Genomic DNA, 26,153 nt, shown 5'->3' with positions numbered 1-26,153 from the left:
CCTCTTTTGCTCTCTTGCTTGCTTCTTCTGAGGGAAGCCAGCTGCTGTGTTGTAAAGTGCCCTGTAGAGAGGTCCAAGTGACAAGGAACTAAATGGTAACAGCAACAGCCCATAGGAATCCTGCCAACAACCACACCTGTGAGCTCTGAAGTGGATCCTTCCCCAGTCAAGCCTTTGGATGAGCCTGCAGCCCCAGCTGACACCTTAACTACAGCCTTGTATGAAACCTTGAGATGACCTAGATTAGCCCAGAGTCCTGACCTGCAGGAACTGTGTGATAATAAATTTTTGTTGTCCCAAGCTGCTAAATTTTGGCATAATTTGTTACACAGCAATAGGTAACTAACACAATCATTATGCCATTTTTTTTCCTGTTCAGTCATAGAACAGGAAACAGGTTTTTAATTGCCCCTCGCTTAACTTCCCCTTCCCATACCCCCTCAAAAACTATTAACAGACTAGGTGTTCCTTCCACGTCTGTTTCTGTGCTCATATAATTGTATAAAAAATACTGTGTGTGTGTGAGACTTATTAGGCCATTCCATTATTTATTCTTTTTTTTTTTTTTTTTTTTTTAAAAAAAAATAAAAAAAAAAAAAGCACAGGCTCCGGACGCGCAGGCTCAGCGGCCATGGCTCACGGGCCCTGCCGCTCCGCGGCGTGTGTGATCTTCCCGGACTGGGGCACGAACCCGCGTCCCCTGCATCGGCAGGCGGATTCTCAACCACTGCGCCACCAGGGAAGCCCCCATTATTTATTCTTGAACAGCATTTTCTGGCTTCATTTCTGACACAGGTACCCAAAGTACCCCTGGCATCCATCAATCATAGTTGTGCCCTCTTCCCTCCCAAAAGGAAATCCTAAAGAACCTTGTAGTTTACATAAGCAATTAGCAGCAGCTGGCAAGAGCCACAGAAATATACATGCTTCCATTGGAATATGTCCATGGGAATCTGGGACTCAGCTTTAGGGTCCTAAAAAACACAGACAGCCCTGAACAATAGAGCACATGCTGCTCTGAAATCACAGCCCTCAGAGCAGTGGGACTGCAAAATGAAAGTGCTTTTATTTTAAACAAACTTCCCAGCTTCTCTGCAGCCAAATGAGTGTCACTCTTCCAAGGGGACATTGTTCAAATAATTTCTGGAATCCTTCTTTGCAAATTGCCTTCCCCAGTCTGTTTCCATGAAGTATAAGAACACTGGGCTTCGTCCTCCAGACAGTCCTCATTCTTTGACCCTCCCCAAACCGCATTCCCTAATGGGCTGACCCTTCTTGTGCCCTGGCTGAAATATCCCCTCCTCAGGGCTGCTCTGCCCATTCTCAGGCAAGCTCCACTCCTCCTGTGACTTGCCCCTGGAGCACTTTCTTCCCCTTGGGTGGCCCTTGTCATGAAGTACTAGAATCATTAAATGTCGTTTGCCACAGCTAGACAGAACCCTGTGAGGGCAGGGATTTTATGTCTTATTTACTATTGTATCCCCAGGGTCAGGTCCCAGCCCTGCAACACAGTAGGCCCTCAATAAACAATTGTTAAATGAATGTAAAAGCCTGTTTGCAAAACTCAAATCCATCATCAGAGGACCCAAATTTGTCAACCTTAATAAAAGGAACAGCTGGCATGTATCAAGAGCTTACTGAGGACCCAGCACTGGGCTCTCAATAGGGCATTATTTCCTTTGATCCACACGACAATGCTGTATGCTGGGAACTGTCATCCCTGATTTACAGACGAGGAAATTGAGACTCAGAGCAATGAAATCGCTTGCCCAAAGCCACAAGGTTTGGAGGCTGTTCAACTCTGAAGTTCAAACTTTTAACCATTGTGCTATACCATTTTTTTCTTGTTAAATAGAAAAAAAAATGTTTTGGAAATTTAAAAAATACAGACATGTACAAAGGAAAAAAACCACTAATCTAGACTCGCATCAAGCAGAAGTTTAACTGATGTTAACATCTTGGCCTATTTTCTTTCACCTTCCTTTCTTCTTTTTCTTTCTCCACTCCTCTTTATTGAGAACATTCAGAGGAGTGTGCTGGAGGCCGCAGCAGCCACTTCTAAAGAAAGGCAGGATGGTAGCAGGTAGGTCTGGGTGTGTAATGGAAAAGCCAGTCTTAACGGGCAGTAACCCCTGCAGATGCTCTGATCTCAGTAGAAAGGACTCCCAGGGAAGGGGTGAATTACCTGTCCACTTCCTGTGTCCCCAGCAACTTGCTTGCCTGGGAAAGAGGAAAATCTATACCCTATTCGTACCCCAGCCACCAAAGCTCACCCCAAGGCCAACTCCTCCAGGGAGGACACCCAGAGCTGTCAGTCCCCTTTACAGGGCCAGCCTAGCTCCTTCCCTTATTCAGCCCTCACCTCCCTAATTGTACCAACAGACAGTCCCCTCCCTGACCCTCCTCACTCCCCAGAAGGCAGCATGCCCCCCGCAACTATGCCCACCCTGCACTTGGTACCCGCCTGGACCACAGTGTGTATTTCTCTGCATTAGTCCTGTTTACACCTCTCTCTCCCCATCAGACGGCAAGTTTCTCAAGGGCAGAGACTGTTTCTTATACATCTTTCCCTCTGCAGTATTTGGCATATAAAAGAGACTCAGTAAATAAGGGCAGCCAGACATCAGCTGTGGGAGAATGGGAAAAACATTCAGAGTCAGACAGACCTGGTTCCAACTCCAGATCTGCCACATCCCAGCGCGTGGCGAGGAGCAGGCACTGTTTCTAGACCATAGTGGGAGTTACAGGACCTGGATTCTGGTTTGAATTTTGCTGCAGTCCTAAAGCAAGTTACTCAACCAGGGCCCTCATCTGTAAGAAGGGGGAGATAGCTACTTCGCCGAGTTGTCAAGTACTTTAAATACAAAATAATCCACACAAAAGTACTTGACACAGAGTAGGTCCTCATAGAGACATTTGCTCTGCTGTCTAGACAAACTCATGCCTCCTCCTTTATACGTGGGGGTGACAGCATCCAGTGCCCGGGTCTAACTGAGCCCAGAACGACTTTAGGAACGGCCGTTGGCAGTAAGATCCAGCCCAGCGGCCTCCCATCTGGAGAAGGCAGGGGCAGGAAGCCCAAAAACTCTCCACACCAGCTACACAGGTCCAAGGTGCCTGTTTCCTCTCCCAGAAGAAAGAATCCAGGTCTTTCTATAAAGACGAATCACCCTGCCCCTCCTAAGAGCTACAGCAAGGATTGAGACAACAAAACGTGCTCTCCCGAATCAGTATGTTCTGTAATGTTTATAATTAGAGAAGTCGCTCAGAGCAGGATAGAACCTCAGATAGGATAGAACCAAGCAGGATAGCACAGACTTGGCAGGACGGAAGAGAGGGACGGGGGGGCTCTGAGTCCTAGGGAGGACCAGGAGGGTTGCAAGGAGGGGCTGTAGGCCCAGGCTGGAGGGAAACCCTGTATCACTTCAGTAGAAACCCCAGTGCTTGAGTGTAATTTGGAAAAGTCATCTCTGCCCAGCGCCTGTGGGGTTGGGGACCACTAGGCAGGCGTCCCCAGGTCTGTGAGTACATCTTCATGAAGATCTCTGGGTGGCTGTCCCCTTAAGCACGTGTGGGAACCCAGGGTCTCCCAGGCGGTGGGTGTTCCCCGTCCCTCACTGGATCTTCTGCAGGTCCTCGGGCCCAAAGGAGGCAGGCAGCAGCTCCTGGACTGTCCTGACAACGTACGTGCCATCCGGCTTGGTCATGTAGACAGCCCAGTCAGTGCCAAACTGGAAGAGACAAAGCCAGTGTGAGGGAAGCAGTGTGGCCAAGGGGTGAGGGCTGAGGGCTGACCTGGGTTTGAATCTGGCTCTACCTCTTACTGTCTAACATGCGTCTCTGTACCTCGGTGTTCTCACCTGTAAAATGGGAATGACAATAAACATACCTGGTGCATAGAGGGAGGAGCCCATGAAAGATGGCACATTAAGCAGTTAGCACAGTGCTTGCACGTTGCTAATGGGCGATCAATGCTCCGTTCTCTGATTAAGGACTCACCCAGGGCTTTACAAGAACAATATCTAACCGCTGGGGCCAGATCCCCTCCTGCTGTGAAAAAGAACAACTAATATCTGCTTCCCTTAGAGACTCTCCGTAAGTCCTGACAGCCAGGAGAGGTGGCATGCCTGCCTCATCACACACCCGACATGGAACATGCAGGATTTCGCCATCTACCCTTTGAGGGAAGGGGATAGTATCCCCATTTTACTGATGAGGAAACTGAGGTTTTGCAGGGTAACGTCAGGAAAGCAGAGTTTTAGCCCAAATCTCTGTCCCCATCTTTCTCTTACATGCTGGCTGTGTGATGTGGGGCAAATGATCAAACTCTTTGGGTCTCTGTGTGTCTTGATCTGTGAAGTGGTTTTAGAGACAAAAGACTTATTAGGCAGGAAGATAGGTGTCCTAGGTGGAGAGTTAAATCAGCTGTGGTGTAATGGAGAGAGTCCTGGAGTTGGAGTCAACAGCCCGAGGCTCTGCCTGGCCAGTGCTGAGTCCTGGAGGTGCCTGCAAGCAGTGTCTGGCGCATAGTAAATACTCCATCAATGGAAGCCATTCCTACTGATGACCCGTGCTTCCTAGTGACCGCTCAGCTTTGCCGTCTGCTGTTCACGCTTCAGTCTGAATCACCAACTTATTACCAGGCACAATCCGTCTCTGGCTTTTTATTTTATTTTACTTTATTACTATCTTTTTAAAGTTTAATTTTATTTATTTTTTATACAGCAGGTTCTTATTAGTTATCCATTTTATACATATTAGTGTATACATGCCAGTCCCAATCTCCCAATTCATCCCCCCCACCCCAACCACCCCCGCCACTTTCCCCCCTTGGTGTCCATACGTTTGTTCTCTACATCTGTGTCTCTATTTCTGCCCTGCAAACCGGTTCCTCTGTACCATATTTCTAGGTTCCACATATATGCGTTAATATACGATATTTGTTTTTCTCTTTCTGACTTCCTTCACTCTATGACAGTCTCTAGATCCATCCGTGTCTCTACAAATGACCCAATTTCTTTCCTTTTTCTGGCTTTTTAAAATTAATGTTTTAAGGAAGGAAATTTTTCTGCTTGGCGGGCTCTGCCTGAGGGTATGGGTGTGAATTGAGTGGAGGTGAGTTTAAGCACCACCAGGCCCCTGGCCCCCAAGCTTCAGCTCTTATTATTTGCATCTTGGTTTCAGCTTTGCCTCTCCCTCCTTCAGCTTTTCCATTCCCCTTCTCTCGTCTGCCAGCATCTAATCTGTTTGGAGAAAACAGCAATGAGCAATTAGACTGAGGCGGGGCCTCGGGAGTCAGGGAGCTGGCATTCTGGTGTGCTTTCCTTATGTGGCCTTGGACATGCCATGGTGCTGGGCAGCCGTTTGTGCCCCTCTAACAGGAGATGAAGTGCCTACTGTGAATTCAGTGCCTTCGTGGTGGCATTTTTCATCTGGATTTGGGACATCAGTTCTGCTAATTGTGCCTGATTTGCAGTCCTGGCAAGAAGCAGAAGGAGGACGGAGATATTTGCATGTTCGAGAGATGCTTTGAAACCCCCAAGGCACAGAAGCAAAACTGAAGGAAGCCCCACTTCCCCCCATTTCAGACAGTTCCCAGAGCAGAAGCCCCCACGGAATAAGCAGGTCCTATGCTGCAAAGCATCATTATATCTCCACTGGGGCCGAAAATAATTTGTTCCATTTATAGGACCGTAAAGGCAGGGAGGCTTCCGCGGGGAGCGTGGGCTTTGCAGTCAGCCTGAACTGCGGTGAATGCCAGCTCGCCACTGACCGGCTGCATGTCCTTCAGCAGGTCATTTCACTTCTCCGAGAAATGGGGGTAATGACCCACACGTCTCTCCAGGTGGGGGGGGTGGAGATTAAATGAGATGCTGTATTTACAGGGGCCAATGACGTCACATCAGAGCCCAAGGGCGTGGGGATTCTTTAAACTGGTGACTTTAGCCTCTGGGGACTCTGGAGGACACAGGCCCCTTTGTGAGTCCACCAAAGCCACGGGCATCCCCCCTCCCCCAACGTACGTTTACACATCAAAGACTTCACTGAGCCCAGATTCAGAAGCCACGGCCAGATCCACCCCTTTGTTTTTAGGATTGAAGAAACTGAAGTCTTCCACCAAGAAGATCTTTGTAAAAAGTACATCAGATCCTTTAAGTTCCCTCTTAAAAACAACCAGTGAATTCCCTTTATTCTTTTCTTCCCCCAACTTTTGTTTCAATGTCATAAAATCATTTTAACCATTTTTAAGTGTATGATTCAGTTCTCTTTATTCTTGGAATAAAACATACCCTCCATTCACAGCCTACTGCGTGATTGGCCCCTGCCCACCCCTCTGACTTCACCTCCTATCACCACGCACCCCAACCCCTGCCCCCGTGTTCTAGCCTCTTTGTCCTTCATACGACTCATCCAACTCACCAAGTATATGGGCGTTAAACTTGCTGCTTCCTCTGCCTGGAAATCTCTAGGCCTTGGTCTGCCTCATCTTTTCTCATTATTTATATCTCTGCTCAAATGCCGTCTTCCAAGAGAGGCCCTTCCTGGCCATCTAAAGCAGGGGGTTGGCAAACTTTTTTCCATAAAGGGCCAGGTAGTCAACAGTTTAGGCCTTGCGGGCCATAAGGTCCATGTTGTAACTCCTCATCTCTCCTGTGGTAGGACCAAAGCAGCCAGAGACAACGTGTGAGTGAGTGGGCGTGCCTGCGTGCCAATAAAACTTTATTTACAATGACAAGCAGCAGTCTGGATTTGCCCCTGGGCTGTAGTTTGCTGCTCTGACACTGACCTAGACTCAGCTGCCCCTTCTGTCACTCTCGACTCCTTTTTTCTGCATTCTTTTCTCTGTAGCCCTCATCCCTCTCAGAAACTCTACTGTTGATTTATTTTGCTCCTTGTTTGTCTGTCTCCTGCACTAGACTATAAAGTCTGTGAGTGCCGGGCCTGGCCTGTCTTTTCACTGCTGTCTCCTCAGAGCAAGGTCAACGCCCAGCACAGAGCAGACACTCAGTAAGTATTTGTTGAATGAAAGAATAATTTCCAGTGATTCACGCAAGCTTGGGAAGGCCTTAGGAATCAGCCAACTCAGCAAACAGGACAGTTGCTGTGTCTCCTCGCTGGCAGCTTGGCTCAGCTCCCAAGGCCTGGGGAAGAGCAGGGAGGCATCCGTTCCAGAAAGAAAGGGAAGCTGCTTACCTCTCTCATGACCTGCCGGCAGGCCCCACATGGGGAGATAAAATCATCTTGCAAGTCACTGCGGAAGCAGAGAATCAAACACAGATCAGTCTCTTCGGAGGCCAGAGGACAATTGCTAAAATTCAGGCCCCAAGTCCTGCCCTCCTCCAGATTAAGTCAAATCCCACCAGGCAGTTCCTGGCTCACAGGTGTGCTGCGTCCTAGAGGCTGAGAAGAAGCACACAGAGCTTTCCGCACTTGCAAGAGGCAAGGCCACAGGCAGGACCATTACTTTCATCAGTGAGTTCAGTAAACGTTTAGTGAGCACTTACTCTCACCAACGCCACAGGGACACAAAGGTTAAGGAGAATTTGTCTCTGGCCTTCAGGAGACTGCTCAGCCCAGTGGGTGACATAGAAAACTAGATGAGTTATCATTTCAAACAAAATGCAGTAAGAATGCATGGTAACTAGGAGACCCTCCCTGACTAGGGAGGGAGAGAGAATATTTTATGGTGGAGGTGGCATTTGGCCCGGTCCTTGGAGGAAGTGTAGAGTCCATACGTCACCATTAGTGAGCACCTGCTCTGCCCCAAGCTCTCTACCAGGCACTCGATAGACATTATTTCATTTAATTCTCAGTATAACCTGAGTGTCAGAATGACCCTTTTACCTTCAAGAACATATATTCAGTGAGATGAAGTAACAGAGTGCTACTCTGAAGCTCTGGGGTTTTCTGTGTTGCAGGCAAGGGATGTAGTATGTGCAAAGGCCCTGAGACATATGTGAGTCAATGAGAAAACTGGGTTCCCTGTATCGGAGAAAGTCAGAGAAGAGAAGCCTACAGCCAAGGGGTTGTCTCTGAGAGTGAAGGCAACTGAAGGCAGTCCTCCAGCCCTGAGCAGGACAAAGGATGGTGTTTAAAGAAAGAGTAAACTGTAAGAGCCTCCAAGCCTGATGAAGCACCAGAGGTTAAGCCGGTGGCCACCATCACCCTTGCTCTTCTGAGACCCACAGCTCTGTGATACGTCTGGACGATTACAGGACTTAAAATTTGGTTCTCGATCAGTTCTTCCTTTTGCTAACTACATGTGACTTTGACCAAGTCATTTTAACCCATGCAAGGGTCATTTCTTTGCCTATAAAATGTGGGGAATAATGTCATCCACTTTGTAGGAATGCTTAGAAGATAAAATGAGATCAGGTGTGCAAAGGCCTTGGTAAACTTTAGAATGCTATACACACACTGTTATCGCCTCTGCTAATCACTGGCACTCTTCCTTCACATATATAAGCTCTGTCATAATTTTAGTACCTTGTCATATACAGTTTTATTACATACTGTGTGCTTTATGTACTATTGTATAATTAATTTGCCTTATTGTGTATTAACAATAATTATCATATTGTTTAATAGGTGCCTAGAATGTGCCAGGCATCCTCCGAAGTACTTTATAGTCATTATCACATGTTAATCGACGGACGTTTATTTATTGAGCACCTACTATGTGCCAGGCACTGTCAGTGCTGGGGATACAGCAGTGAACAAACCAGGCAAAATTCACCGTTCTCAGGAGCTTTTGACTAGTGAGATGAGCCAGATAACCAACCAACCAATCAACCAACCAGTCAATCATGTATCAAGTGGAGACAGAGACAGATGCTATGCATTGAATAAAGCAGCTGAGGGGAGAGAGAGTGGAGGGGTGCTGTTTTATTTAATCCCCACGACAACTCCCTTTTACATGTGGAGGTCCAGTCAAAGGAAGCTTCTGCTCATGGAAAGGTGGGTCCTCTCTGAACACACTCTCAGCTTCAGAGTGATCCCATGGGAACGTGAGAGGGTGGGGACCCCTGCCCAGGATGCACCCTGAGCCAGATTAACCCATCTGGTTTCCAGGTGACCGATGTTGCAGCCAGAGCCTCTCATAAGCTCTTTGGAGGCTGGACTCTGTTATTTTTTATTTCATTGCACACATGTTGGCTCAGAGTTTGCTCTATGATAGGCAAGCATGGGAGGGAGCAACAAAGACCAATCAGAGAATCCCTGACTTCAAGGACCTTGCCATCTGGAAGGGAGATAAAATCTGTGTGCCAATGTCATAACTACAGGCAGACTGTGGTTAGGGTTACGGGAGAGGTGTTCTAAGTGAAATTCAGCCTCCCTTCCATGGCCTAGAAGGCCCTGTATGATCTGGCCCCTACCAAGCTCACCATTTCCTTTCCCAATCTTGTGACATGCATGGCTAACTGCCCAAGGGACAGCCCCTTGGAGAGGGTGACCTGCATTGGGGTTTTCAAGGTGGGGTATGAACATGCATTCGACTGGAATGTTGGATTTGGTCTCAGGTTCAACCACCAAAAGTCACAAGATGGTACATCCTGGCAGACAGCCCAATAATAATTACACTTACACTGCACTTCTCTGGGCCAGGCACTGTGCTAAGGGCCATATGTATATTAACTCATTTAACCCCTTATAACCTTATAAGACAGGAGCTATGTAGGTACTCTTACCATCTACGTGTTAAAGGTCATGAAAGGTGAAGTGACCTGCCCAAGGTCACAGAGCTGGTAACCAGGATTTGAACCCAGGATCTGTCTACTCTGCCTTTGGTAGTTCTGCAGCTTGCAGAAGTAATAATGATAATGTTAAAACAATAGTTTTAATTTATTGCACACCCCGAGTCCTCCCAACAGCCCAATGGGTAGGCATCACTCTCCACTTTACAGAAGAGCTGGCCTCAGATTGTTGAAGCAATGTGCCCAAGGTCAGTAGTGGAGAAGGATTTGAAACCAGGTCTCGTTAACCCGGGAGCCTGGCCTCCTAAGCATTACTCAACGTTCCAGCCAAGAGAAAGAATGAAAAGCTTGGGAGAAGCATCCCAGAAGGTCCTGGGTGCACGGGGACCTTTTCTCCTCCCTTTCCCTTTCTCCCTCTCCGCTGCCCTTTGCCTCTTCCACCTTGTGCCGGGTGTTGACAGTTTCCTGTGGTTTGTGCTGACCTTAGTCACACACTGAGGCCAGCTTATCAGACTTGACAGGCTGGAAACCTATCGACTTTGATGATGACAGCTAGGACCCCAGTGGGGCAAGCTTCTCTCTCTGTCAGCAAAATCCCACCCGAGCTGAGCACTTTCCACTTTACAGATCTCGAGGGGGCTCTCTGAGACGATTCACACTCATCATCGTTAACAAGGGAGCTGGCGCCTCGCATTCACCCTCTAAATCCACACTCTCAATTTAACAAATCATTAGTGCAGTAATGACTGCTTTTCTGGCTCGGGAATGCTGGCGCAGGCAGAGTACCTGGAGAGGAGCTGTTGGGTGCTGGAAAAATGCGTTTTTTGTGTAAACAAGGACATTTGCTAATCATCACTAACGAAACTCAGTCATGCTTTTTAAGAGTAGATAATGACCAAGAGAAAAAGCATTTCATCCGGAACATTCTAAACAGAGCAGGGCCACCTTGCCATTATCCTTTTGTTGACTTTTCCCCAGAATATCATTATTTTCTTGGATCAGGTTTGAAATTGAGTTACCCCCACCCTCTTTTTATAAAGTGTAATTCACATCCTGATCTCTGTTCGTCCGCACAAAATGTTCCCAGGGCGGCCTCATCTATTCCTCCCAAAGCCAGAGGGAAGCCAGGACAGACGTTGGTCACAGGGAGAGCTCTTGGAAGCTGGGGCCCTTCTCCAGAAGTGCATCCTTGACTTCCGTTACTCAGGGAAGAAAACCTTCAATAATGTGGACCACCTTGGGGGCCAGAATGAGGCCAAATTTAGGATCTTATAGAAGAAATGGGGGGACTTCCCTGGTGTCACAATGGTTAAGACTCCACTCTCTCAATGCAGGGGGCCTGGGTTCGATCCCTGGTCAGGGAACTAGATCCCACACACATGCCACAACTAAGAGTTCGCACGCTGCAACTAAGGGGCCCGCCTGCCACAACTAAGACCTGGCTCAACCAAATAAAAACACATAAATAAATAAATATTTAAAAAAAATTAAAAAGAAATGGGGGCTGGTTTCTGTCACACAGACGCCATAGGCCTTGCTCTCAGCCCCTACATTTCCGCCAGAAAGGTCCTGCATCTCCACCACAGTGAAGAGATCATTCACACCTAGTCCATGACCCATGCACCCGGATGTCCCTAAAGACCGACACTTGGTCAGCCTTGCAGTCTCTTTCCGGGTGGATTCAAAACTTCCCAAGTTATTTTCCTTGCACCGTTATCTTGCTACGAGAACTCTCTCTCATAGACAATGCAACAGTACACAGAGAAGCAATTCGTCATTAAATCAGAAGCATAATGGGGACCAAATAAATAAAAGAGCCCATTCACATGCTTTGAATCCTGAAGCCACTGAGTCTGGGTCCAGGGCCAGTAAGAACTCAACGAATTCCCTTTGAGGGCACACACGTGGGAGCTTGGATAATTATGCCTGGGACCTGGAGAGAGAGTTAATAAGTGCTCTTGTTCAGCCAGAACCTGGGCTGGAATCTCATCAGTTTAGACCATAGCCTGGGTTTGCCTGGGTGTCACCCCACCAGCTTGTCCTTTTATCCTGGTTCTTGCACCTAGAGGTGATTGATGCCAAGTGAAGGAGCTGGCACAGTGAAGGACGGATCTCAGTATCAGCTCAAGGAGAGCAGGGAAGAAGGTTTCCTTTCCTGGCACAGCATGGCACAGTGGAACGAGCCCTGGAGTCAGACTCTAGATATGTATCTGTCTCGGCTTCGCCACTAATTCCTAGGAAGGTTGCTCATCATCTCTGGGTCTCAGTTTCTTCAACTGTAAAATGGGTATAGTGGCCAGGCAAGTCTATACCAGGTGATTTTTAGGTCCCTCTAGCTTTGTTTCTATGCTGCCTTCCTATTGTATCTTACAGGGATTCTGTTGTGTTTTGCGCTGTTATTAGAACAAGAGCGCGCCTGCCTTTGTCTTAGAGTTGTCTTGCTTGTTTACCTGCTCTTCAGGCTCACCAAGGGCAGAGTCCATTTCTTATTTATCTTCTACCCTCAGCACTCAGCCCAGCCCTACAGTGCCCCACACCATAGGAAGCGCAGCATAAACGCATGTTAGACGAATGAATGAATGGATGAATAACTGGTGTGTGGTGGATGTTGGCTGAATAGATGAATGAATATTGCTGTGAGCAGCCTTTCCCACTCACCTGGAGATAGCGATTGCCCTGAACTCTTTGTACCCTTCTGAGATGGCCTTCTGGATGGCGGTTCGTTCAGCACAGACGCCCAGTGGGTAGCAGGCATTTTCTATGTTGCACCCTGAGAAGAGAGGAGAGACCAGTGCTATTTGCAGCAGAGCCACTTCCTGTTGCATGTGTAGAGTAAGAGGCTTACCCCATTCCAGTGCTGGGAGGGACCCGCTACTAGGAACAAGGTGCGGGCAAGGAGAGGGCAACTTGACCAGAAGCGTTGGGAGACTCCGTGACCCACTGGTGCAGTGGTTTTTCCCAAGAACCTCCCACTCTCATCACTTATCTGATGCCTGCGTTTCGAAGCACAGCCTGGAAGCAGCGACAGCATCACAGGGCAGATTAACTCAGCCTCATCTCCCCATCAGAGGTCAGGTCAGGGCCAAGGGAGATGCCAAGGCTTAAGAAGATGAGCAGAGCCCCCCACCCTGGGTCTCAGAGACAGAAGCCACAGGGTGGGGTGCGGTGGTGATCCTGATTCAAAGATTGCACCTGAGTAAAACAATTTTTTTTAAAAAATAATTTTTGGCCATGCAGCGTGGCACGGCATGTGGGATCGTGATTCCCCGACCAGGGACTGAACTTGTGGCCCCTGCAGTGGAAGCGTGGAGTCTTAACCACTGGCCCGACGGCCAGGGAAGTCTCCAAAAGTTTTGGTGTGGATACCAGCCGTCAGAGTTCAACCAGGGTTCTCTGTGAGTTGTATTGCAAAACAAAACTGTCAAAACCAACAAACTAACGAACAAAAGCTCTCAAGCTTTGCAAAAGATGTTTGTGATTGCACAAAGGGATTCCACCCCAGGGGTGTTCTCTGGAGTGTTCCTGGGGGCAATGGGCAAGGGCTGCTCCCAGGTGACAAAGCACTGGCATAGCCAGATTGGCTGACTAACAGACTCTGCATTTTCAGGGAGGTGAGGCCATGAACCAATGGCCACAGGAGCTGGGCTTTCCCCTGACCATCAGGCTGTCATATTCAGTATGTCACTCTTCATAGCTTGCCTTCTCCCTGAGGCAGGATATTCATTGTTCCCCAGTATTCATTTTCTCCTTCTTCCTTTAAGAAATACAAGTGATTCCCATTCCCATACGGCTGATCACATGGCCACGCAGAGACTATATTTCCCAGCCTCCCTTGCAGCAGAGTACGGCCATGTGACTAAGTTTTGGCTAATGGGATGTGGCCCAAAGTGAGGTAGGAAACTTCTGGATCACTTCTTTTGTAAAGAGACTGCTTGCCCTTTACTTCCTTTCTTTTCCCCTCCATAGGCTGGGTGGGGGCGGGACGGCTTTGACCACGTGCTTTATATTCACAGGGATGGAGAAGCAACAGCACAGAAGGAACCTGGGACCCTGGCCAACTCCTGGAACAGAGCTGAGTTGCCTACTTGCCCTGGACCAGCTGCCTACTCTGAATCATCATGTGAGAGAAAAAGAGAATTCTGTCAGGTATGAGTCATTGTATTTGGGGATATTTTTATTTATTTATTTATTTATGGCTGTGTTGGCTCTTCGTTTCTGTGCGAGGGCTGTCTCTAGTTGCGGCAAGCGGGGGCCACTCATTGCGGTGCGTGGGCCTCTCACTAATGCGGCCTCTCTTGTTGCGGAGCACAGGCTCCAGACGCACAGGCTCAGTAATTGTGGCTCACGGGGCTAGTTGCTCCGCGGCATGTGGGATCTTCCCAGACCAGGGCTCGAACCCGTGTCCCCTGCATTGGCAGGCAGATTCTCAACCACTGTGCCACCGGGGAAGCCCTTGGGATATTTTTGTTACAGTAATTTAACCTGTATCTAACCAAAACAGAAATGTGTGCTAAAAATAAGATGTAGCTTTGACCAAAAAAAAAAAAAAAAAAAACGAAAAATCAAAAATATGTGGTCTTGACTTAGCAGTTGGGCAATAATGTGAAAGAAAATACAGATGTGGCAAGATGGAAAGCTGACGGTCCTCGCTACTCTGCGGCAGGTTATTTGGTAAAACCCCACCCTGCAATAACCTGGAAGGCAAACCATGGTACACACTCTTAGGACTTTTCTACCTAGCAATGTGAATCAGCCCTGTGGCAAAGATCTGATTCAGGCTGTCATTTCCACCCAGTCATTGTTTCAGGTGCCTCAAGGTAGCCACCATTAAAATGAGGCAGCAGGGCTGGGCTGGGCAGGGAAGCCAGTTAGTAAAAAAGGGAGTTGGCGGGCTTAAGAACTATTGCACAGAAAGGATTCTTCGGGTGTGCTACTCCTGTATGAAAGTGGAAGCAAACAGACCAGAAGGTTTCTAAGTTTTTGATAGATTTGGAAAGCCAGAGAAACCAAAAGTCTGGCCTACAAAAGCCTGGGATTGTTCCATTCCTAAAGAAATCTGGGGCCCCCAAGACTCCACCATCAGCAGTAAGTTGAGAGAGCTGTGTGCCCCCAAGGAGAGCATTCTCTCTGACACCCACTTCAGAGGTAAGGCTGAGGAGGATAAGGTCGAGGAAGAAGCTCCCAGAGGGCAAAGCCAGGGGCCCCACTGGGCAGTGGACAAGGGGGTCACCCCCAGGGCAGAAAGGGGAGGCAAGGTGTACCCCGGGGCAGGGAGTTTTCACACTTCTTGCCCAGCAGGTCTGATAACTGCACGGACTGGTGGCCAACAGGTGTTCTGTCTTCCTAATGGGAGATTTGATGACTGTTAGCCTTTCCTGCTCCACATCGTGTATGGCCAGTGTGGGTGTGAAGTGGGAGGCAGATGATTATTTTTTAGTTTTCAGGCCACTGGATTAGCAAGGCCACACCCGACCTGAGAAGGTGGGCTGTGCACCACCAAGGGATCCTGCTTTTAGAGCGGGATGCAGTGACTGGGTGGACGTTGGGTTGTCACCCTCAGAAAGTTTATAAGTGGGTCCTACGTGTGGGAAGAAAGATGTACGGATACTTACAGGCCACAGGGGGTCTTGTGGCCAAGACTAATTGTTCCCAGTGTTCACACTCTCAATAGAATCCATTGGAGATCAGTTGGGCACATGTCGACCCAGCTGGAGACCATGTTTCCCAGCCCCCCTAGAAGCTTGGGGTAGTCCTATAGGGTTAGCCAATGGGATGTGAGTGGAAGTGTTGGGTGAAACCTGACGCACACTGGGCCAATCAGAGTTGAGCACCTGACCCACACTAGGCCAATCAGAGTTCTCCTCCATGAGGGACCATCCGTCCCTCTCTAACACCAGGAGCTGGGCCTGGGCCCAGCTAGTTTCCCTTCTTTATGGAGAACACCAATAGGAGGCAATGAAATGGACACTCAGATGAGAGATGGTGGGAAAAGAGTCCGGCCTCCTGATGCCAGCTGCCCTTGAAGCCCAGAAACACTCCAGCTCTGCCACCATTTAGTTATAGGAACCAATGCACCCTCCTTTTGCCTAAAATAGTTTAAAAAAATAGTATTCCTATCATTTGCAACCCTGCAGAAATCAGTTAATACAGTTGGGATACAGGACAGGGAGCCATCAGGGAGCTGCAACCATGGAAGGAGTGGTTGATATTCATCGACTGCCTACTTTGGCAAAGCATTTGTTCATATTCACATGTGAGTTACTGTAGCCTGGGTAAGTGGCCCCTAAATGCTCAGGCTCTCTGCTAGGTCAGTGAAAGTTAAATGAATAAATGAATGAGTCTTTCTTGCTCCCTACCCAGTATCCCCAGACAGGTTCCTGATGCCTGCTGGAAATGGCTTCCTTTAAACATACCCTTGCCTGCTCAGACCTGCCTGCCCCTCCCACCTTTGCCAACCTGTGACCTTGCTGCATTTGACTTCTGCCTCTCCCAGAAGCAGAAGAGCTGATCCCCGCTCCACTTCCCGTCTAGCAACCCTCCCACCCCTGCCTCATCCCTGCCTCAGGGACACTTTTCCCATTAGACGTGACTCACATAAATCTTGGGTTTTGCTGATGTGATGTTAAAACAAATGGCCGGACTGCAAAGGGCCCGGCCTCTCAGGATGATTGCCTGTGTCTGCTTTGGAAGTTCACAGTGACCTCATGTAGAAAACTCTTCCTTCACTGTGTGTAAAAACTTCAACGGGCCACTTAAGGAGAGGGAGAGTTTGTTCTAGAAGGGAGTGCCCTCACATACCCTACTGTTCAAATAGACTTTTGTAGAAAGATCCGGTAGGTTTTGTTCTGCCCTGGGACCCTTTGCCCTCCTGGCTCTGAGAATTTGGGAAACGGACTGAACCTCCTTGAGGCTCAGGGTGCTCATCTGTAAAATGAAGATGACAGCACCTTCCTCGCAGGCCTCTAGCGAGAATGAGTTGAGATCGCGCGTGTAAAGCAATGAGCACAAAGCCTGGCACAGAGTACGTGTTCAGCAGCTGGAGCTGCTGGGTTTTTTTTTTTTTTGTGGTTCGCGGGCCTCTCACTGTTGTGGCCTCTCCCATTGTGGAGCGCAGGCTCCGGACACGCAGGCTCAGTGGCCATGGCTCACGGGCCCAGCCACTCTGCGGCATGTGGGATCTTCCCGGACCGGGGCACGAACCCGTGTCCCCTGCATCGGCAGGCGGACTCTCAACCACTGCGCCACCAGGGAAGTCCTGGAGCTGCTGTTCTTAATTGCATGAAAGTCAAGGCTTTGGTGGTGGAAGGCCTGTATGACTGAGCTTCTGTTCCTTCCAGACAAGGTGTCACAGTGGCCCTGTCTCTGTTCTTCAGGCAACTTTGAAATTCTTTCCATGACTACAAGGCCCTCGTACTCTGGTGCCAACCTGCCTACCTCCTGGACCTCAACTCCTTTTGCTATCCAGCTGTTCCCCAAGTATATACCTGCCACAGGGCCTTTGCACCGGCTGTTCTAACTGCCTGGAACTCTCCTCCCCCTATAAGCACATGGCTCACTCTACCCAGGTCTCTGCTCAAACGTCATCTCCTTGGAGAAGCCTTCCCTGATCACTCTATCTAAAATTGTTTCCTCCCCCCTCACCTCCCACCCTCTTAATCCATTTATCCTGTTTTAACACTTCACACTTTCCTGAAATGAATGTCTTTAATATCTAATTCCCCCACTATCCCCCAAGTAAAAATTCCTGAGGGCAGGGACTTTGTCTATATTGTACATTGCTGTATGCCCAGGGCCTGGAACAGCCAGTGTGCCCAGGGCCTAAAACAGTGAGGCCAGCGAGGCTCTCAGTTACTTATTATCGAAAGAGTGGAATTTCCCCCTTTAGTGCTAAATCTCTGAGATACAAAGGAATAACTGTATGTGGGGCCTCTAGCAAATTCAAGTGTAATTTCCAAGTCTCGCTTCTAAAAAAACAGAAAAAAAGAGGAGGAGGAAGGGAGGAAGGAAACCCATAAACTGTTGATCCTGAAAGGCCAGACAATTTTGTTTTGCTTCCCTAAAGCCCAGGGCACAAAACGTCATCTATACAGGCAAACCAACTCCATTCCCTGCGTTCCCTTCACTGACTCTGAAACACACAGGAGAGACGGGCTGGGACGGCACCAAGTTAGAAATCCATAATTATAAGATTGGACCAGAAATAACACTATGATGATAGTGCTGTTATTACTCATTGCTTTGTTTTAATCTTTTCTTTTATTGCTCTCCTTTTATCTGCCAGGCACTCAGGGAACACTTCATCTGCATTCTGTTGTTAACCTTTTTAACAACTCTGTAAGGCGGATCCTATTCTAACCCCATTTTACAGAGCGTAAATCTGAGGTGGGGGTCAGGGAGTCAACTCACATCCTGGCATGACAGATACAAAGAAGTGTCTTTCTCTGTGGCATTTCAGTGAGGCCATGTTCTGAGGAGGTTTGTTGCTTAAGGCAGGGCTGGAGTCGGATGTCATCGAGACATCAGCCAGGGAAGAAATTCACGAGGAGGTGACTGGGACCCAGTCCCCCAGAGAAGAGAGCACTGCCGGAGAGCACGTCCCCCTCTCTGCGTCCGCTCTGCCTCCGAGGGATCTTAAGATTCGAGCGGGGGTTCATCACGCTCAAGCAAGTGGGCCTCGGCACCTTCTGGAGGGCTTCTTAAAGATTTCTCAGCTCCACCCCTGGAGCTCCTGCTTTAGTGGTTCTGGGTTGGAGCCCGTTAACTAGCACTTCTAACAAGTTCCCAGGAGGTGCTGAGGCTGTGGGTCTGGGACCACACGTGGGAATCACTGGACTAGAGAACTGTCACGTTCGCGTGCTTGAAGAAATACTCCACTCTCTCCATGTTCCTGCCTCTGCTGCAAGTGCAACGCACAGTTTCACGAATGGATCCTATTCCAACTCAGCTATAGAGACGAGGGATTTTAGTGAAGCTCATCTTTGTAATAAGCTGCTTTCGAGTGACAGTGCAGAGGACCAGTGGATGAAGCTGGGGTGGGGGGCACAGCGGGAGCGAGGCGTGGAGGGTGGGCAGGGCTGTAAGGAGAGGAAGCTGGTGAGGGAAGCCTGCTCTGACTCACCTAGAAGTGCTATGGGTGGGGCTGGGAGCCTGCGTTGGGTCAAACGCTATGGAGCGGGACCATATAGAGCTCCAAAGGGTGGTCCTGGGGGAGAAAGGGAGCACAGGGAGGGAATCAGGGGCTCGTCGGGGGAAGACAGATGAAGGATTAGGTTTAAAGGTTGAGCCAAGAAGAGCTGAATTCAGCAATTAACGAGGATGTCCTTAAACGTTTTTTTTGGTTTGTTTTTTAACATGGTTTTTTCCTCGCAAATTAATTACACGTGATCCAGAAAAGTGCTCCTCTGCCTCCCCGCCAAATGTCAATGAAACATATGGAGTGCTGCAATCCCTCTGCGGAAAGGGAGAGACAGACCACCACCCCAAGAGCACGAGCTGAAGGAGAGAAACTCCCCCATCCCTTGGTTGATGCCCGCAGGGTGGTCCTCCATGAGTCTCCTCCACGCCCTCCCACCCGGCAATCCACCATCGCTGGCTGGGGGCCCCAGGCTGACTTCGTCCCCCCAGCCCCCTTGTGACCCATCTTAACTCTTCTCTCTGTGTCCTCACTGCCCCTTCCCCCAGCATCTCTTTCTTCTCCGGTGAGCTCCTCCTCTCTCTTTCGCTCTCCCCACAGCAGTGACAGAAGGTAATTGTTGTAGTTATTAACTACCATCCTGGTGGCCCAGCTGCGAGGGGCACAGGGCCCTGGCCGGGGTCAGGGGTAATAGAAGAAATAAGATCATCATTATGAGATTGTGACAGCAAAGCTCTCAGACTTGCTTTTGAATTGGACAGAACACCAGCTGCCTCTGAGGGTGCAAACTCCACGGAGGCTCGTCTTTTGTTCAGCTGGAGACAGTTACAGAACTGGGCAGACTTGGCCGGCTACGAGTTGTAAACTCAGTGTCTAAGTTCAGCTGTGCCCTCTCTGCCTCCTAATCGTCTCTAATTCACCCCCTGATGCCCTATCAGGTTTCCTCTGGTTGTTCAAAGTCCCTCCTTTCCAAGCCCTGCCTCACTGCCATCTACCCTCCCTTTCCTTCTAAGTAAGGAGATCCAGGGATTCTGGTAAATGCCCTCCATCTGTCCCCCCTCCTCAGCACAGCTCTCTCTGCCCCCTTCTGTGTATCCACATATCCTCACGCAGCGAGGGGCAGCAGGAAAAGCAAGGAATTTGGAAGCAGATAAATCTGACCCTCAGTTATCTCATTCATGAAATGTGCGTTGGCTCTTGGTTTGGTCTGCTTGGCACCTCCGCAGTCCTTCTTGTGGTAATAGACCCACTCACCCTGCACTGAGAAGGAATATGTGTGTGAATCAGCTGGCCCCATCACGCGACCCCATCACGACAACCGTGATTGGCCCAGGGATGTGCATGTGATTGGAGATGGACCAATCAGAGCCCTTCCCTGGAATTTTTCCATCTCGAGCTAGTGGGGAAGAGTTCTTTCCTCTTTGCTTTTTAAGGCTATAAGAATGTAAACTAGAGATGCCTGCACTCATGTTCCCTGATGCCTGGAGAAAGCCCACCTTTAGGATAAGAGAAAGAAACCAGCATCCAGAAGGCTAAAGAAGAGCATGGTGGCATTAGAGTTCCTGGATCCAGCTGTCCCTGAGGCAAGATCTACCCTTGCCCATTGTGGTTCTGGTTGGTTTCTGGCATTGGCAACTCAAAGTGCTCTGACTAATGCATGTGACACTTATTGTCTCCTCTCATGTGGTGGCTGTGAGATTACAAAAGATCTTTCATAGAAGTGCTTAGAGAATGCTAAATCCATTGCAGTTATTAATATGGCTGTGGGTCCCTGCCCACCATGCCCCCAGCACAATCCAGCTCTGTCTCATCCTTTCCCTGGTCTCCATGGCTGGAAATCCTAGAACCATGTTCCTTTCCTTTATTCTAATACTGCCCACCCTAGACCCAGTCCATTAGTCCTGTATAATCCCTCTCAGATCTTTCCTCCTTCTTCGTCCCGTCTGCCGCTGTCCTAGGCCAAACCACTCATTCACGCATTCAACGAACCTTAACTATAGGCCGGGCAACATGTTGTCAGTGAGTAAGACAGACACTGTCCCCCTGATGCTCTTTCCTCTGCCCCAGTCTTCCTCGAGTACCTGCCAGCCTCATTGTCCTCAAACCCCACTTTCCTGTGACTCTTCTCGGCTCCCTACTTGCTACCTCATCAAATCTCAGTGTCTCTACCTGGCCTTCAGAAGTGCTCCGCAATCTGCCTGCAAATCATCACCACCCCCCCATGAACAGTAGAAGCAGCCGCCATTCGTGATATTCTTATTTGGGTCCAGAAACTGTGCTAAGCACTTCAGCTCCTTTAAAGGCATTAGCTCGTTTAAAACCTCACGACCGGGGGTGAAATTCAACATCTTTAATGACTAATGCAGCCCAGGCACCAACAATCAGGGAGGACCGCCAGGCCAGAAGCACCAGCTTTGTCCACAGCCGTCCTGAAAGGCCGGTGTTGTGATCTTCGGTTTACAGATGTGCAAGCTGAGACTCAGGAGGGTGAAGGGTCTTGCCCAGGGTCACACAGCTGAGAAACAGCAATGCCAGGATGCAAACCCAGGGGCCTTTAACTCCTCCAGGGCCTGTACCCCATCCCATAAGAACTCCATAAGTGCCCACCGCATAACCCTTTTCCCGGTGACATCAGGTCCTTCCCTGCCCTTTAAATAGGCCACACCTCTGCTCACTTCATCCATTCTCTCCTACAATCATTGGTTGAGGCTCCCACTTTGAGCCATGGCCTGTGCAAGAGGAGGGGACCTCCGTGGGGGGCAGGGACTGTCATTTCTGCTCACAGTGGTATCTCCAGCACCTGGTACATCACCTAGTAATTGGCGCTCGGCAAATATTTGTTGAATAAACAAATCAATGCAAGGATGGGGAGGGCCCCTCTCTGTACACCATCGGAGGGGACATGGAAGCGCTGGAAGGAATCAATGGCTGATTGCGTGTTCAAGGCCCTGAGACATGGGGTTGGTGTGGATTGCAACGTTGTTTGAGGTGGTGGTTAATGTTTAATGCTCATCTGAGCCCCCGGGCCAGGACTGAATTTCCACGTGACACTCAGAGATTCTTTGTTCCCCACAGGAAAGCAAACTTGGGAGTCAGGGGAGCTCTGGGTTCCCATCTCAGCTTGTGATCTTGGGCATTTAACCTCTCTGAGCCTCAGTTTAACCTCTCTGAGCCTCAGTTTCCTTCTCTGCAAAGGGCCGATATAATAACTGCCTTGAAAGACTGGAAAGGTTAGATGGATAACGTTGAGTCACGGTCCTTTCACAGGGTAGCACACGCTCAAGGTGCTGAAAGATGTTTAAGACCCAGGTGACTCGTGAAACCAGAAAGAACCACAAAAGACAAGAGATAAGATGAACATCAAGGGGCCACTATAGCGGGGGAGGTGTGGCTCCCAGCCAGACTCGCAGCTGAGCAGCGGTGGAGGCAGGGGCTCACACCTGGCCCGGGGAATGCTGGGGGTGTGGGTGTGGGTGGGGTTACCAATGAGAGGCACACAAGTGAGCCTCCGGTCCTTTAGCTGCTGTGCAGGCGGAAGGGGGATTCCTGGCAGCAGGGCTGGGGCTTCCCATCTATCACTCTGGGCCAATTCTCATCTGCCCTGGGGGCAGGGCGATTGTGGGAATGGGAGGGGGGAGGGGCACGGCTTCCCGGCCACCTCCACGCCCCGTTCCCCACTGTCCTAAAAGAGGATGTCCCTAAGCTTAGCAAAAACAAGTCTGAATTTCTGTTCAAGTGAGCTTTTCTATAAAAACAACAAACCAAAGAAAAGGAGCTTAGGAACAGATTAGTGCCAACTCAGATTCCTGTCCCTCCCTCCCCAGGCCGGCACTCAGGGCTGGTTACCCAAACTCTGACTGCCTTCTTTCCCTTAAGACCCTCTGTAAGGCCCACACCCCACTAAGGAGTAACCCCTGGATTCCTCGATTTCACCCCCAGCCATCCCCCTGGATGGTAGGTGACAGGAAGAAAGCAGGGCTTGAGGGACCCTAGCACTGGTCACAGCAACCTGTGTGACCTTGAGCAAGTCATGTCACCTCCGGACCTCAGTTTCTTCATTGAAAAAATGGGCATAACACCTGGCTCAGCGCGTGGGTGGTGAGGACTTGCCTGTAGCAGTGGAAGCCTTTGTAGGGTGCCAGACGTAGAGGAGGGCTCAGAAAGTGTTAACCTTCTCCCTCCCAGCTCAGGGACTGCAGATGCTCTGCGTTTATGCATCCCTTTCCTGCTTCCCCTTCCCACTTCCTTCCCCATCTCTCCTCAGCTTCCCAGTCCTCCAAGAACGGAAAGCCACTGGATTTGAGCCGAATATTCATCCTCACTGTCTGGGACAGAAGGCAGGGCAGGGGTGAGTGGCAGAGTTACAGGAGCGGCCCAGGGAAGAGGGGAGAGAGTGCCCCTCCTTCCGCCCTTCCTTCTTGTCCTCCTCTGGCCTCCCACCCAGGCTGCCACGAAGGGGGACCCCCAAGGCACCGCCCTTACCAGAGAAGATCCTCCCGTCCCCGGTGAGGAGGGCGGCCCCCACGGGGAAGCGACTGTAGGGGCAGTAGGCGGACTTCTTGGCCTCCCGGCAGGAGAGCAGCAGCCGCTGGACGTGCTCGGGCTCCAGGGCGGGGCTGGGACTCTTCTGGGCCATGTCGGTCCCCTGGGGCCCGCGGAGGAGTGGAAGGGGAACTCCCAGCCAGTGTGGGCTGGGCCCCACCGCGACAGCAGCTCCTCCCCCGGGGTGTGTCCCTGCCTAGAGTCTCCCAGGTGCGTGCCTCTGGGGATGCTGGGCGGGGCCAGGTGAGGGAGAGGAGCCCCCCTTGGTTTGGGGACAGAAGGTGTGGTATGTGTCCCAGTGTGGAAGGATGCCACTGTGTCCACGTGTGCTTCACGCTCTCCCTTGGGGACCACTCCCACTGCTGACAGACTGATGGGTGAGAGGGTCAGGGGATGGGTGCTACTGTGATCTCAGCTGGAGCGAACCTCTGAGATCATCTACTCAGGACGCCTCACTTTTTGTTGTTGTTGCTGGCAAATAGACATTGGGCTGCTGGTAAAAGAAATGAGTTTGCATCCTGGCTCCACTACTTCCCATATGTACAACTGTTGGCAGGTGACGTGTCTTTCTGAGGCAGTTTCCTCATCAGTACAGTGGGGATAGTGACCATCTCTGTCCTGCATTCTAGGATTACAGAACAACTCGAGCTTTGGAGTTTAGTAGACCCTAGTTTGAATTCCAGTTCTGCCATTTATTAGCTGTATGACTTTGGGAAGTTAATACCACCTCTCTAAGCCTCAGTTTTCTCATCTGTAAAATGGGTGCACTAACAGTATCATGTAGCATTTGTAATGAGGATTGAATGAGATACAATTTGTTACAGTGAGCATGGTTGGAGGATCCCATGACGTCATGATGTAAGCATCCTTTGTGACTCCATGCAAATGGGGTTTTTGTCATTAAGTGACCTGGCCAAGATTACATAGGAAGGGCAGAATACCAGTTAGGGCACCCAGAGGCATCCAAATGTCCCCAGACCCACAGCAAACAGGAGTGAATCTGCAGCTTCTCTTAGGGCTTAAATGGGTGGTGTGGGGAAAGGGAAAGGGAGGGGAGGTGGGAAATGCAGCAGCAGCTCCATGCCCTGCACGCTGACATCTCTGGGCTCTGCAGTGTAGCATCTTTGTGTCCTGAGCCTGGAGCTCTCAGCCACGTGGAGACACAGGCAAACACCCAGCTGTAGAGTCTCCCCTTCGCCTTCCCTCCCTTCCCTCCTTCAGATTCCCCACACCTCCTTTCCACACATTTGGCCCTCAGAGAAGCAGCTGGTTCCCTCCCCCTCTGTCGCACTCTCCTCCTGGATTTATACCTTCGGCATCTAGTTCAGTTTCCGGGATCTGAGGCAGGGCTGGTGGAGGAAGCAGCGAGAGGGCTCTCCTGCCTCTTCTAACCCTGTACAGCCCAGGCACCCCAAAGGCCCTTCCCCCAAGGCTCGAGGAAAGAAAGCAAAGGATGTCCTGGGACCATGTGCACCCACTTGACATGGGAATAATTCTAAAGCTTTTGGTGGCCAAGTAGCATCACAATTGGGAAAAGACTTACGGTGCCCTGCTGGCCTGCCAGGCCTGTTAAGAGGCCTGACTAAGCAACCCTGCATCTGTCCCCTGCCCTGTCTTGACTCACCCCAGCTCAGCTCAGCCCAGCCCTGCCCAGGCCAGGGGCTGGACTCCTTGGCTCCATGGTACCAAGAGGACATGGACGACCTCCAGGCTACTGATGGCCCTTGGCGCCTTCAAAGCTCTTTACCTACCCATGCCGTAAAGGGGGACAGTGACCATTACAAACCCAGCTGTGTGGAGCCTGAGAGCCAGCAGCAGCTCTAGAATTCCTTATAGAGGGGGCTTGGGGTGGTCATCTGGATAGAAGGAGAGGGTAGGCCTGGAAACTTGGTTAGAGCTAAGTTATAGATCAACTACAGATAAATATGTATATAAAAACATTTTTTTTTTGGCTTGCAGGATCTTAGTTTCCCAACCAGGGATCGAACCTGGGGCCCCGGCTATGAAAGCTCTGAGTCCCAACCACTGGACCACCAGGGAGTTCCCAAGATGAACAATATTAATGGCATTTTCTAAACATGCTTTAATCTCCACTTCACATAAAATTAAGAAAACTTAATTGCCCAGATCAAAGAATAGGAATATCGAAGAAGATGTTTTGAGTGACAATGGAGATTATCAAGGTCCCCAAAGCCTAGCCAACCTCCACCCCCAGGCCTTTGCTCAGTGAGAAAAGCCACCCAGAGTCCCCATGTTAGAGTTCAAATACCATTCACTCACTTATTCATTCAATAAACAGTTACTCATGATCATAGCTAACTCTTTTTTTAAAAAAATAAATTTATTTATTTACTTATTTTTGGCTGTGTTGGGTCTTCATTACTGCGTGCGGGCTTTCTCTAGTTGCAGCGAGCAGGGGCTACTCTTTGTAGCGGTGCAGGGGCTTCTCACTGCGGTGGCTTCTCTTGTTGTGGAGCACGGGCTCTAGGCGCGCGGGCTTCAGTAGTTGAGGCGCACGGGCTTAGTTGCTCCGTGGCATGTGGGATCTTCCTAGACCCGTGTCCCCTGCATTGGCAGGGGGGGTTCTTAACCACTGCGCCACCAGGGAAGTCCCCATAGCTAAGTCTATATGTGAGTGGGACTTGTTTTGGACTCTACTATGTTCCATCGGTGAATTTTTTCACTCTTACACCCATACCATACCTGTCTTTATTATAACTTTATAATAAGTATTGATTTCTGGAGGCCAAATACCCTCACCTCCCCCCACCCCCGCCTGCCAC

General features: G+C 49.8%; 1 protein-coding gene and 1 long non-coding RNA gene across 3 annotated transcripts; one reads left to right on the top strand and one right to left on the bottom strand.

Moving 5' to 3' along the window:
* Positions 1 to 3,227: 3,227 nt before the first annotated feature.
* CDA (cytidine deaminase) lies at positions 3,228 to 23,549 on the bottom strand. 2 transcript variants are annotated; one of them, XM_060015506.1, is made up of 4 exons: positions 23,311 to 23,534; positions 12,354 to 12,465; positions 7,195 to 7,252; positions 3,228 to 3,731 (listed from the first exon to the last, which is right to left on the bottom strand). In XM_060015506.1, the coding sequence occupies exons 1-4, from the start codon at positions 23,462 to 23,464 to the stop codon at positions 3,615 to 3,617; spliced, it is 441 nt and encodes a 146-aa protein (XP_059871489.1). In that variant the 5' UTR covers positions 23,465 to 23,534; the 3' UTR covers positions 3,228 to 3,614. The 2 variants fall into 2 exon arrangements, with proteins under 2 accessions (XP_059871489.1, XP_059871496.1); XM_060015513.1 differs by lacking the exon at positions 3,228 to 3,731 and adding an exon at positions 4,831 to 5,243 and having other exon boundaries at positions 23,311 to 23,549.
* LOC132427991 (uncharacterized) lies at positions 12,472 to 25,680 on the top strand. Its single transcript, XR_009520050.1, has 3 exons — positions 12,472 to 13,841; positions 23,093 to 23,176; positions 25,330 to 25,680. It is a non-coding gene; the product is annotated as an uncharacterized lncRNA (long non-coding RNA).
* The last annotated feature ends 473 nt before the right edge of the window (positions 25,681 to 26,153 follow it).

The sequence above is a fragment of the Delphinus delphis genome, chromosome 1, assembly GCF_949987515.2.
Source record: "Delphinus delphis chromosome 1, mDelDel1.2, whole genome shotgun sequence".
Classification (NCBI taxonomy): Eukaryota; Metazoa; Chordata; class Mammalia; order Artiodactyla; family Delphinidae; genus Delphinus; species Delphinus delphis.
The sequence above is the reverse complement of the archived record's forward strand: the minus strand, read 5'-3'. Positions and strand labels throughout refer to the sequence as shown.

Coding starts and splice junctions, on each gene's coding strand:
- CDA (XM_060015506.1), bottom strand. CDS start 23,464: ATGGCCCAGAAGAGTCCCAGCCCCGCCCTGGAGCCCGAGCACGTCCAG. Junction 12,466..23,310: donor GGACGGGAGGATCTTCTCTG/GTAAGGGCGGTG, acceptor CTCTCTTCTCAG/GGTGCAACATAGAAAATGCC. Junction 7,253..12,353: donor AGGGCAATCGCTATCTCCAG/GTGAGTGGGAAA, acceptor CTGCTTCCGCAG/TGACTTGCAAGATGATTTTA.